Source organism: Sander lucioperca, chromosome 6 (genome assembly GCF_008315115.2).
Source record: "Sander lucioperca isolate FBNREF2018 chromosome 6, SLUC_FBN_1.2, whole genome shotgun sequence".
Lineage (NCBI taxonomy): Eukaryota > Metazoa > Chordata > Actinopteri > Perciformes > Percidae > Sander > Sander lucioperca.
The window spans coordinates 39,479,182-39,492,984 of record NC_050178.1 but is presented as its reverse complement, the minus strand read 5'-3'; the positions used below and the strand labels follow the sequence as shown (position 1 = coordinate 39,492,984).

Genomic DNA, 13,803 nt, shown 5'->3' with positions numbered 1-13,803 from the left:
TAAAAGAGGTCATCAAAGAGTGTAAACTACAGATTCCCATTATTGTGTGACATTAGCCTATAGCACACAGTAACCCTTAATGATCCCATGGGTGCCCGCAGCACACTGTCCTTTAATGACTTCCTGGTTGGATGATTGTTGTTTCCTGGAAGCAAAATACTGCCAGGGAAAGAGAACAGCAGCTCCACTGCTTGTCCTTTGCATATATGTGGCTTTGTTCATTTTGCAGCATCGCTAGACGTAAGTCAGACATGGAGTGAACAGATGAAATGCAGAGTACCATCAAATAAACAGTGAATTAGTCCATGTTCATGTAGGCATCAAGCTATTTATGGAGATAGGGTGATCGTACAGGGTTGGATCAATTAAAGGAGATTTGGACAGACTGAAACTTCACACTGCGCCAATTAGGCAGCCAGCCGCTATGCTAAATAAATGGAAATGTATTCCTTTCCCTTCCTTTCCCTCTATCTGTTTATGTGTCTTGCGTCACCCTGAGGAGTTTAACAGAACACTAATTCTTCATCTAATTTTCTCAACTCCCCATTGCTTTCCATCCCTGTGTCTCTCTGCCTCCATCTCTCTCCATCTTTCTTCTCACGCTGATAGCTTGTCCCACAGGATCCCAGTAGTTGTCAGTAATCAAGGGAATCACTCAGAGAGCTATACAAATAGGTCACTTATCTGATGCTGGTCGGATCTGACAGAGACAGACAGCCAGTTAAGTTTCTTTGCATTTGCCTCTCTCTGCTATCTTTAGCGTGATTAGTAGCCATTCTATCTGCCAGAAGGTACTGAAGTTAGAGGGAGAATGAAAGATAGCGATAGTGAGAGAGAGAAAGAGGAGGGCAGGAATCCTAGCTTTTATCATTAGCATTCCATTCAAATGGCTCAATTGAGCAGTTGTCACTCATGGGATTCCCAGGACTCTGGGAAGCCGTGCTTCTTCATTTATTAAATTTATTGATATAAAGACTCTTCATTAAGAGACACCAGCAAATGTGACATCTGGTCTCAGGTGGCCTTGATGTGTAATTTTAAGCAGGCATGGAAGCAGAGGCCGCACAATGTGTAAGAGCTCCGTTGTCTTCTCTTGGGGCTATTCCACCAGTGTGCCAACTACATGCGGTCTGCTTTGAAGTTCCAATGAAAAGACAAGTTCACACACACAATCAGACACGCAAACACGCACACATCCAGATGCAGAAGCACAGACCCGTGGCGGGTGAAATTTTCACGTTTCCCACATGACAGCCTTGTTAATTATTGAACTGAGTGGATCCTCGCTTTGGTGTGCTCACAGAGAATCTCTTACCTGTCAAACACTTCACTTCACACACATATATGGCTACAAGCTGCCTCTAATGCAGCCAAGAAATATGTACATGCAGAAATACTGTAGATGCAAGGTGATGGATTTTGAATTCTTAAATTTAAATGCTTTTTGTATGTTCCCGCAATTCGAGCAGATGGGACTTGTTGTGGTGTGCCTCAGTTATTTCCTTGTTGCTTTGAACAGTGAGGCCTTAAGATGTTTGTCACTTACACAGATAACAGAGAATTCCGCAGGCATGTTCTCATTACTGAAATGCATACTCTGTCTGTTCTGCACCGCGTTACTTGTCTAATGACACTGATGATGAGAGGGAATAATCAAATTATGTTATTTATGCCATCATTTCATCCTGCTTTGATTGGCAGTTGGTGGGCATCTTACAGTAGCATTTTCATGCTACAGTGATTACATGTACACCAAGACAATGAGCGCACTGATTGATGGAGTAATGCCAGTCCTTCCAGAAAAAATGCGGAGTTTTTTTGTGATTGTTTTCTTTTATTGTTTTCTTAAAAAATGCGATGGAATATGCAATTTTATCCGCTGAAATTGCAGGAACTTGCAAAAACTGCGGTTTCATCATCGCGGGGTTTGCAGCTTTTCGATGATGTTCACGTCACGTAATTACGTCACTTCATAACGTTCCCACGGCAACAGGGGAAAATGGCTGCTCTTGTGTGAAGTAAACGCAACATTTTTCAGTTTTTCATTTTTTCTGCTAAGATATATGTGACTTTTTTGCAACGAAAATGCGGGGATTATGAAATCATGCAAGCCCCGCAAATTTTGAGCGGAAATCGGCAATTTATGCGGCTAAAGTGAGGCGTATTTGAAAAGATGCGGCCCCCGCATAAATATGCAGACTTTGGCTGATTATGCGTTGAATGATGCGATCGCATAATCGCGTTTTTCTGGAGGGACTGTAATGCAAGACTTTACATTACACCTGAATCTGCAGCATCAACACATGGATCCTGTGTGAAAGTGAGCTCAGGAAATGAAAATTGCAGCTGTGAAGGCTCGCTGCGGAGTGCTACACTGTGAGTGTGGGAGGACCACGTTGGAAATTAAGAGAGAGGGTATCGTGTTCAAACAGAGAGATGTTTTATGCAGAAGCCGCCGTCACTGCTGAACGGATGAAGTAATTTCATTTTCATGGTTGATCTGCAGCCCCACAGACCAGGCAAATTGCATAGGAGGAGAAGAGAAAGATAGAGAGAAAAAAGAGCCCAGCCTTCCTTTTTCTCCATTTGACTCTGTGATTATTCCCTCTGACTTGTAACCATAGTGATGGTCCAGTCCTAATAAAGAAAAACAGTCAATGCAGTGTTCAGAATCTGAAGTTGAGTATGGAGGAAAGATATGAAGATAAAGCACTTGTCTATCATCCATAAATCTATACATTCAATCCATAGTACTGGGTTTAAAGAGTCATTGGCCACTAGTAATCTGATTAAATTATTCCTGTGAATCTCATTAATGAACATGAACACAGTAATCAGATTACAGCTATGTATACTGGGTTGTATTGTATTGTAGTTTGTATAAGTCAGTCAGTGTTTCCCACAGATTAGAAAGCAATTTGTGGCGCGGGGTGGAGGGGGTGTAATACTTATTTTCGTAACAATCAAGTATCAAAAACTGAGGAGGACATGCTGTTGGATGCTGTCCTCCTTTCCTACTCTTTCTTCAATGCCTAACGAATCTCTCTCTCTTTCTCTCCCAGTGACCCTGTCTTTCTGCTTGAGCAGCACTGGTTGAAGCTTGAAAATATTGTAAACAAATTAATAACATAATTAATTACACTGGTCGGACTGCTCAGCTCTGTTTCAGACTGATACCTCCGGTTCAGGCTGGTCCTCATCCTCAACACGGGCCTTTTTCAGTCGCGGAAAATACTTTTTTTTCAATTCAATACTCATCTGGATTGAAACAGCAAACATTCAGTGTAAGAGTAAGTTTATTTGATTCACAGCTGCTACATATAGTGTTTTGACCTCGACAACCCAACTGCATTTTACCACAAACTTGCGACTAGTTAACTTTCTAAAGCAAAAAGGGTCTGGACTCCAACATTAACACACTGACAACATTGTATTCAGAATATAAAATATTTTTATAGCACTTTTTAATGTGTGATTGTGTAAAGGTGTTCACGAGCTACCAACCTTTTGTGAACTTGTGAATTTCGCCAGCCGTCTTTCTCTCGTTTAGATGGAGATGGGCGCTGTGTGCACGGAGGGAGGGGCTGTGTGTGTGTGTGTGTGTGTGTGTGTGTGTGTGTGTGTGTGTGTGTGTGTGTGTGAGAGAGAGAGAGACGCGTGAGCGACAGAGAGACAGAGGAGAGCAGGGAAAGGAAATGCAGCTGAACGAATATGCTGCATGTTTTAAATACCGTTAAAAAAAAAAAAGAATAACGAAACGCAATATGTGGCGGCCGGTGTTGATTGTATGGCGCACTGCCACAAATTAGTCTATGTGTGGGAAACACTGTCAGTGATTCCAAACCACCAAGGGTCACGAGATGAATCACTGTGGTCTCGAAATACAAAAAAAAAAACATTCTGCCTTACAAAATCCTCTTACTTTTTCAGACTTTATTCAAATGCATTTCTTGTGATAATTCTGTATGATTATACCTCTTCAGATCCCTAAAACTTGTTCAAATTAAACAGTGAGGATGGAAAATCACTCTCAATCACTCCTGAACTGAAGTGCTCACAACTCATAGACATGCAACCTGTGAAGAGCAGTTGCAAGTAGACATTGATTGACTATTAAGGGGTCACAAGCAAAAAAGAAAATAAAGTCTTATGAAGTCTTATATGAGATCTTCATTTCATATTATTTTTATATTTTACAATGATGTCGAAAGTGTAGATCATGTAACAAAAATATAGCCTGCTGTTATTTTGTGTGTTATTGGAGAGTCTCCAGCTCCTGCAGATGATGGAAATAACACCATTCAAATGATTTGGACTAGAATTAAGTGTTCTTTTTAACTTGAGGGCAAATGACATTTGCATCATTAACATTTCTGTAATTAATGTTTGTCCTCTGATGACCGAGCCCCTCCGTACTCATTTGCGCTAAACTATGGCCATAATAACACTATGTAATATGATTTAAAAGTTAAAGGAATAGTTTTCTGGGAAATAACCAGTTTGTAGTTTGAAGTATTGCGAATGTTCAGAGGGGGCAGCCTTTGTATGAGTAATGGTAACACTTTCAGACCAACCAATTTAAGTAATGTCACGTTGATGCATTGTGTGGCGACCGTAGGTGGTGACACAGTAGAATCCTTGGAGCCCATTGAAAATCAATGCCACGGAAAGAAATGCTTCAGTTCCATCTCCTTTTGTCTTATTTAAAGTCTGCAAGGTGCTGAGCAAAGTATGGATATTTGTTATTGCTGTGGCAGCTCTTTAAATGTCACATTTTGAACTGTGTGAGAAATAACAGCTGAGGTGTTAATGGTGTGTGGAACAGGCACATTGAGACATTAAAGTGGAAATGAAACACTATATGTAGTTCGCATAATTTACAAGATGTATTCCAAAAATAGTATAGGTTTAACACTGTCAGTGAAACTGGATTAAAATAATAAGTAATCTATATTTCATTTTTCAAACAAGAGTAGCACCATCTTGTCCTAGCGTAACCTGTGACGTCATGAGGTTGGTTGGTTTGAAAGTCCAAGTTAATGTACTTGTATTGCCCCTGGATACAGCAGTACATTTTATAAAGTCAAAAAAACAAGGAGAGATTTCCACTGTCGTGCTTTACCTCTTAATTAGAAATGAGAGACTTCTCCAGTTAGCCCTGATGCTAGTGTTTGTAATGAGCACTGCTTGTTAAAAGTAAAGGAGAAGGATTTTGGGCATTTCTGCCTTTATTGGATAGGAAAGCTGAGATATGAAAGGGGAGAGAGAGGGGGGGAAGACACGCAGGAAAACCGTCACAGGTCGGATTCGAACCCTGGACCTCTACCAACTGAGCTAACCGGGCACCAAGGAAAAGGTTTTCAAGTCAGGCATACTGGTGGTTCGAGACCCAATAAACTGAAGTCCGAGGCTTCTTCGTGTTTGACTTTTCCTCTTATAAAGTTGGGTGTACAGACCACCCATCACAGTCTACTAGGAAAGTAACGTTAGCTCAGCTGTGCGCCATCAGGAAAGCCAGGAAAGTCTTTTTTCCGATAACATTTTTTTATCACTGCATACATCAGAAAATACTGTATTATATGTATAAATACTGAAAACGGCCATAAAGAAAATCAATTTTCCATATCCATTGTTTTATATCTATCAGGCTATGCTATATGAACTCTGTAAGAACCTTCACAATGTAAATAGAAATAAAACTGGAAAGTTTGGTGTATGTAGGTGCTGCTGAAGTGGCTCAGAGTTTGAGAAAAAAAGACATTTGGTGAAAACAGCCTTTAAAAATATGGATTGTAAAATTCAATACATTTTGCAAGACACTAGGTGGATAGGGTAAAAAGATTAACTAAAAGATATCACCATGAACCTTCCCTACTTACATTGAGACAGTTACAACTTTTTGTATTACACGTTTTCTGAAATGTTATGTTTAAATATGCAAATGAAGAATTATCTCAAGCTAACTTTTGGTGAATTTAGGAAAAATCTTCAGACACAAATAAGACAAAGTTTAGTAAAATAAACACCTAAATGTGTATTATGTTTTCTTTGCATTAGTCTGAAAGACATGTTCTGGAAGAAAAATAGCCCAAAAAATGTTTTTGCCTGTAGTGTCTCGCCTTAAGCGCCAGTCAGACATGAGTCATTTTCACATCATCCAGGCAGGTATCCGTCAGAAAAAACATCATAGCTGCCAGTAAGGTCCTTTTCAGTCCTTTTACACTTCAACGTTTGCTAAAAAGCTGCCATGAAGGTAAGTAAACTGAACAAAAACTCAACAGGTCAGACAAAATCATCTGATAGTGTCTCTTTTTCCCTCACTGCAAGTTGTTCAATTTTAAATTTTTACCTTCAGGCTGTAGGTTCAAAGCGTTTGCACAAAAGAAAGATGCAATGGGAATGTTATCATCAATGCATCTATCAAACATCCCATGTTCTCTCACTCTTCTCTCAAACTTTTAGTTGTATTTCACAATGCAGGGGTTTTTTTTGGGACAATTTACTGTACTGCATGTCTCTATGCTCTGATCATTTTGAGCTTTCTGTTGCAAGTCCAGGAAAAGCTAGGACTAAAAAAAAAAAGTTCCCCTCTGATATACTTGTTTCTCTGGTTCTGTTCTCAGATCCGCTCAGACCAGGACAAGGCTGTTGGCATCCGCTACAGCATCACGGGAGCAGGTGCTGATCAGCCCCCGAGTGGGATCTACAACATAGACCCCATCAGCGGCAACATGTTTGTCACGCAACCCCTGGACAGAGAGGAGAGAGCCTCCTTCCATGTAAGAAGAACTGCGTCTGTCTTGTCTGTTTCTGTTTTCCCCTCTAGCTCCCTTTTAAGTCTGTCTCATTATCTCCTAATTATCCCTGTGGAAATGTGCCTCGCCTGTTCTCTTCCCCATCTACCTTTCATTCTAACACTAATGTTGCCTGCTGAAACAAAACCACAAGTCAGAGCGCATTCAGAGAACTGTACGGTACCTTCACACCAACATCTCCAGGTTCTGATTAATGCCGGAGCCAGCAATGAAAGGATAAAGACCTTGACAAAACACAGCCACTTCAGCTGGCTTTTATATTGACATTTAACTGCACAGAGGAGCGCAAGATGGATAGAACAGAGGGAAAGAGACAGAACCAAGGTGGAGTGCAGGACAACTGTTGTCTTGGTTCTTCCCATCAGAGCTAATGAGCAGGTGCAGCTTCAAGTGTGTGCATAAATGTATGGAATTCTGATTGTTACATGGTTTGTGTCTATATATAACTTTTATATTTTATATATATATACCATAAGCAGGGCTGGGTCTCTCTTTTCCCCTGTTCTTCTTACTTTTTGTATATGCTTCTATTGGTGGGCGATATGGCAAAAAATATATCACAAATTTTTTCAAGCAGGATCACACGATCTTATCATAAAGCAATTAACCGGTAGGCCAGTGGCATTGTTATCTTCACCTGTCTCTCCTCTGCTCGCTCCATGTGGAATAATAACCAATAACAGACAGTTAAACGGTGGCATAGTCTGAGGGTGTGCGATCTGTAATCCTTGCTCGCCCCCGACTCTCACTGCTTAAATAGCGGGTTTATTGCGTTTGGGGAGATTTTTATATAGCAGTGCCGCTAACAATTTAGCAGCGGCGCTGCTGTATGCAGGGGAAACACTGGAGCCATAAAACTGCAACTGACAGAATGTGCACCGTAGCACAATACTAACAATCCCTCTATAAAGGCAGATCGTGGAGACATTGTAATCGTTCACAATCTAATATCATCATATTGCACACCCCTGTATATGCTTTCCACTTTTCTGTCTTGTACTGCTGCCCTGTTTCACTTCACCACCCCCACACATTCTTCGGCGTTGTGCTGTTCAAAGATGCAGGCTGACGCGTTATTATGGAACCTACGCAACTTCTAGGCAAGACCCGCCCTTCAGTAGCATTCACACACTACTATTACACACTACGCACGGTAACGTAACCCGATTTGTTCAGGTCCTATCCCCTGACCAATCGGTTATCCTAACCTTAACCACTCAAGGTCAACGCCTAACCCCAACCAATCGAGCTGCTTCATAGGGCGGGACTTGCCTAGAAGTTACGTGGGATCCATAATAACGCCGGGCTGATAGCTGTACAGTTTGCTTGGATATGGCCCATAGGATTCCGTGCCACACACACACACACACACACACACACACACACACACACACACACACACAGTAGGCTGGAGATTCGAGTTCATGACTGGCCCCTGTGGAACCTCGGGTTAAACAGCTTCGCAAATGTGTGAATTAAATATGCAACCACATGAGACTTGTGTTAACGCTAGGCCATTGGTTCATATACACACATTACAGGTTTCAGTTTATATCAGCAAAGACTAACACCTCCACTCGAGGTTAGCGCTGGTGTCAGTCGCAAACACCCGCGTGCCTGTCAGCATGATAGATGGCTGTGCTGCTGATATAGCTAATTCAAAAGCATGCCGCTGTCTCAGAGGAAGAATAGAATAAAGGAGAGTGGATCTCTTCAGTGTCTCTGTCAGCGCATACTCAGAGCAGTATGCACACATTACAAACACCAATGCACACACACACACACACACACACAGGACGTGCGATGACTACAAACAAGCACAAAGCTCTAGATGATTGGCTTCTTGATTGGTTTGTCTCTTCTGTGTGTGTGTTCCATTTACTTTTAGATGAGACTCTTATTACCTTACTTGCGACGTTCAGGCCCTGGACATTGCTGCCTGTACTGTATATTTGTTGTCTCTCCATACCTGCTCTTACACTCAACCAGCAAATTGGGATCAATAAAGCAGCCAGGTTATTCGTCCCTGGGAAAGGACAGCCGCTCAGTAAACAGTTCTTATTTGACACTGCCTGTAGTGAAAACTGCATGTTAGGTTGAGGGCACTTCAAGTTGAATGCGGCTCCTATTTAGGCTCCCATGGACCCATGCTGCTTGTGATGTGATGTATGATTTAGTGTAGGAGAATATAGCCAGAGTTTGACTCAGGGGAAATTTAGTCCATTGCTTACTTTCTTTCAACTTGACAGGAAGTTCCCAGCACTGCTGCGCTCTCACAGGCCAAACTTTGCTTGTTAGTTTTGGGTTCAAGTGAAAAGAGAGACGAGGCTGCTGTTTTTGACAGACTAGCACCAGGGGGAAGTGATCTGCGAGGTGAGGAGAGTGGGTGTTAGTCCGAACTTCAGTTTTGTCAGACAGATCTACTGTGAGTCAGCCGGGCACAAGGAGAATTGGGCAAATATGAGATTGTCTGCGTTTTTTGTTTGTTTGCATGAATGCATGTACTTTAGTGTACAGTGTTTGTATGTGTGTTTTACACATATGCACCCATCAAGATCAGCTGATAGTGCTATTGGGACATTTGTGTTAATTTCGAGAGGAGGTTGCGTTGTTTACGTCCTTTTCAGTAATGGCACTTCAAAATTGCGCAATGTCCTCCACATTCTTCATATATATACATATATGTATATATATGTATATATATGTATATATATATATATATATATATATATATATATATATATATATATATATGTATATATGTATATGTATATGTATATATATATATATATATATATATATATATATATATATATATATATATATATATATATATCATTATTATTATTATTATTATTAATTCTCCTTATTGTTTATACTGTAATGTTATTTGAATATTGTGACACAACATATATTGCATGTCTGTCCTGGGAGAGGGATCTCTCTTTAGTTGCTGTTTCTGAAGTTTCTCCATTTTTTTCCCTGTTAAAAGGATTTTTTGGGGGAGTTTTTCCTTATCTGAAGCGAGGGTCTGGGGACAGACGTTGTCGTATGCCGGAAAGGTTGTAACGCCTCTTGAGGAAAATTTGTGATTTGGGATAATTGGCTGCTGTATCTTGGATACAGTGGTGGCTCTCGAAGGCAATTCATATGGGCAGTCGTTAAAAGCGATTCAAATTATTTCAAGCAGACCCTCATCCTCTATGAACAAAATTTAATTAATGGACACTACATTTACAAGTAGCTAATTTTGAAAATATAGTAAAAAAAATCATATTGATTCTTTTTTATTAATTATGAAATAGGTGGATCTCACTTCCCTTAAATTGCATCCACGGCTCCTCCACTTGCCTCCTGTTCCTCGCATCTTAGTCCGTCCCACCGAGGAAGCATGGGAGGGACGGAGGAAATCATGGGAGGAGAGAGGAAACGAGTTTTAGAGGGATGAGACGTCCTTTTTTTCTGAAGCGTCACGTGAATAAGTCAGCTGTACGGGCGGAGTTAACAACAGCTTTCAGCTGCACGGCTTCCGGGAAGGCTGCTCTCGTGTATCCTCACTCATAGCTCCTCGGAGATCCCTCCTCGATCCTCGCTCCTCAGGGCAGGAATGAGAGCTTCGAGACGGCCTTCACAAGGGACGGAATTACTTCAGAGGAGCGAGGAGCTATTAAATAAGGGAAGTGAGATGAACCTGAAGAGTCTACAGCCCAATAACTGTTATAAAAAGTTGAAAATAAAGTATTAAAAAAAAGTCTACAGCCCAGTGGTGCTTTGAGCTACATGCACATGTTCAGCAGGTATTATGTCAACCATGTTCACCATCTTAGTTCTGCATGTTAGCATGCTAACATTTGCTGATTAGCATTACAAATAAAGTACAGCTGAGACTGATGGGAATGTCATTAGTTTTGCAGATATTTGGTCATAAATCAAAGTACTGGACAAATCCTGATGATGGCTCTAGATAAAAAGTCAGGGAAAAATGAAAGTCATCAGGATGTATTGTCTGAGCATGATGTATCCTACAAAATGTTGTGTGTTGGGTTGTGTTGTGTGCCAATCCATCTAGTAGATGCTGAGGTATTTCACTGAATAAGTGAAAACATTATTCATTAAATCATGAACGTCATTACAATTTATCGTGACCTTGACTATCTTATATTTTATGGAAATCGGTCCAATCATTGTTGAGACATTCCAGTGTGGACCAACCAAGTGGAGGTGGGCTTATCGACTGATAGACAACATTGCCACGCTGCTAGCTTCTTTAAAAAATAATAATAGTTATAGTGGCCTGTCTGGTTTGTACATTTAACAACCTAAAACCCCTCAATGAGTGTATCATAAGAAATAGAGATTTGTAACAGCAATTTGTTTGGGAAATGTCCATTGTTATACATAGGTAGGTAGTTGGCATAAGCAGCAATAGCTATAATATTTTTGCAGAGAAAGAAAAAAGCACCACATACAGTTTAGAATTGTCAAGGATTTCTGTAAGTACCATGCAAGTACTGTTATATATTAGGTAAGGGGACCAATGGGCCAAATACAAACTGTATTTCTCCTCTGTGGTTGGTCCAGTCATACTAAAGCTCACCCTGCAGAATACTGATGTTGGTTCACACACATTTGCAGTCTGCAAGACGCACACACTCCTCCAGGCCCTTAGATCACATTTTCAATTCCTCCATCGAGCACACAAACACAGACACACCTAAACAGGCTCCGGTGTGTGCTCTTACACACACACACACACACACACACACACACACACACACACACACACACACAGGAAGACACACATAGAGACGCGAATATAGAGATATAAACAAATGTAGAAATATGAGAAATTATGCAGGGATGTACAAACACAAATCCACAGGCAGTAAGGACAAAACATACACAAAAACACAGTTTAACACAAACAAAAACGCACAATCAGAATCGCACATTCACACACACACACACACACACACACACACACACACACACACGCATTGAAGCAGTCACACATATCACAGACGTACATCACTCAGTGTGCAGTGTTCACAGCTGAGAAAACAGATTGGGCTTGTTTGTTTGTTGGGTCTCCTCTCCATGTGTGTTTGCTGTGCTTCAGCCAATTGAAAACTAGCATCTTGAGGATCATTAATTGGCTAAAGAGGGCTCTTTTGATTGGCTGTATGTGTCTCCCCAGCATGTATCTGTGCACTTTTCATGTTCAAATGTGTAAACATGTGTCTAAATTGGTGTTTGGATGCGTGTGTGAATGCTCAAGCGGATGCGTGTTAGGGTATGTTTTGAAACATCCTTGTCAGGCAGGCACAAAAGCCGACATGATTAGTTGTGTTTCAGTGAAGGCACGTGGCGCCATTCAATCTTTCATGTCTCCCCACAATACATCACACCTTCCTGTAAATAGACAAATAGCAGATCCTCCTCAACTGTGTTGTGGCAGATACAATATTTTGTTGCCAGTGTGTCAGTTTTAGCCAGAATGAGAGCCATTCACCTCTTACCAAGCCAAGCTGTGATTGAATAACATTTCTACAGGAGGATATGGATTTCTAGGCAATTGAATGATAGTACAAGTCACAGTGAACAGTGCTGGTTTAGTTCCAGGGCTATTACAAAGCTTTGCGTAATGTTAGATATCATTAGTGGGGATTGGTGGGGAGTGGAGGGTGTGTAACAGCAGCGGTGGAGATTAAGACATCCCACTATAGATGATGATTGCTTTTGTCAGTCTTCCCTGTTTAAGCCCCCACAACCCAACACTGCCTCTTTGTGTTTCCATCTCTCATTTACTTGCACAAGACTCAGTCACTCTCCTCCTCTCCTTCCCATCTCACTTTTCCCTGCTTCGCCTTTTTTATTCATTCTCTTACTTTTTGCTCTTTCTATTTTCACATTGACTTATGTGTGAATTTTCATGGAAACACTCATCAGTCATAGACATCAATCCAAATGGCTGCCTTTGTCAAAACAAACATTCACCGCGCACAAAAAGAAGCCACAGCTTGAGCAGAAACACTTCTGTGATATTTCTTTTAGACCTCTGGCTGTGTTAACAACAAAATAGGTGCTGTTTGTGTGTCTGGAACATTTCCCTGCCCCTGTCTGTGTTGTTGGGGTCCATGCCAAAATACCAACCGGCTACTTAGAAGGCAGACAAGAAACAGAACATTTGCCAGTTAAATGTAGTTGCCAATTAATAAAGTCAAAGTTGTGTGCTGAGTTTTCTCCAGTCCGGACAGTCTGGACAGGTCATATCAATCAAGCCAGGGTCCTGTTGTCAGTCGAGCTACATTTGGAATATTTTTTCAAGCTCATATTCATTGTTGAATGCAAATGATCCCTTGTTTCTTTGTGTGCATTTATATGTATTCACAGCTGCGAGCCCATGCAGTGGACATGAATGGTAACCAGGTGGAGAACCCAATCGATCTATACATTTATGTGATCGACATGAACGACAACAGACCTGAGTTTCAGAACCAGGTGTACAACGGCTCTGTGGCTGAAGGGTCCAAACCAGGTAAGAGTTACTTCTACTCTTCATAGACACAGCTGCAGTAAATGACACCTAAACAACAAACCACCTGGTGTTGCAAGAATAAAACTAGATCATTAATTGATCTGTTTCAGCCGTGGGTCTAATTAATTGGTTAGCAGCTTAGTTGCAAAGTCAACACCTTTATTTAGTTGTATGTACTGGATTGATCTGAACAAAGAGTCCTTGTAGAGAAGGCCAGGCTTTGGTCACAAGAAACTCTAAATACCCTTCTTAAGGTTACGTGCTTTGCTATAAACTACAAACCAACTGTGAGCAGATCCATTTTAAATGGAGGTGGCAGCTCTTTAAAATATTATTAGTATTATTCCAAATTGAATTCCACTTTAAATTTCTTTAAAGTGGCTATAAGTTAGCCTGGTCTTACCAGACTCTGGTACATTTCATTTGTACAGAGAGTCTGCCCACTCTCCA

The 13,803-nt window shown here is 40.9% G+C and overlaps 1 protein-coding gene across 2 annotated transcripts in view; it reads left to right on the top strand.

Annotated features, from left to right (window-relative positions):
* Positions 1–13,803, top strand: part of cdh4 (cadherin 4, type 1, R-cadherin (retinal)) — a 215,606-nt gene that overhangs the window by 162,744 nt on the left and 39,059 nt on the right. For both annotated transcript variants that reach the window (XM_031278786.2, XM_031278778.2), the window contains exons 6-7: positions 6,624–6,779; positions 13,209–13,353. In XM_031278786.2, coding sequence (XP_031134646.1) covers positions 6,624–6,779; positions 13,209–13,353 — 301 coding nt within the window. The remainder of the gene's footprint in view (positions 1–6,623; positions 6,780–13,208; positions 13,354–13,803) is intronic.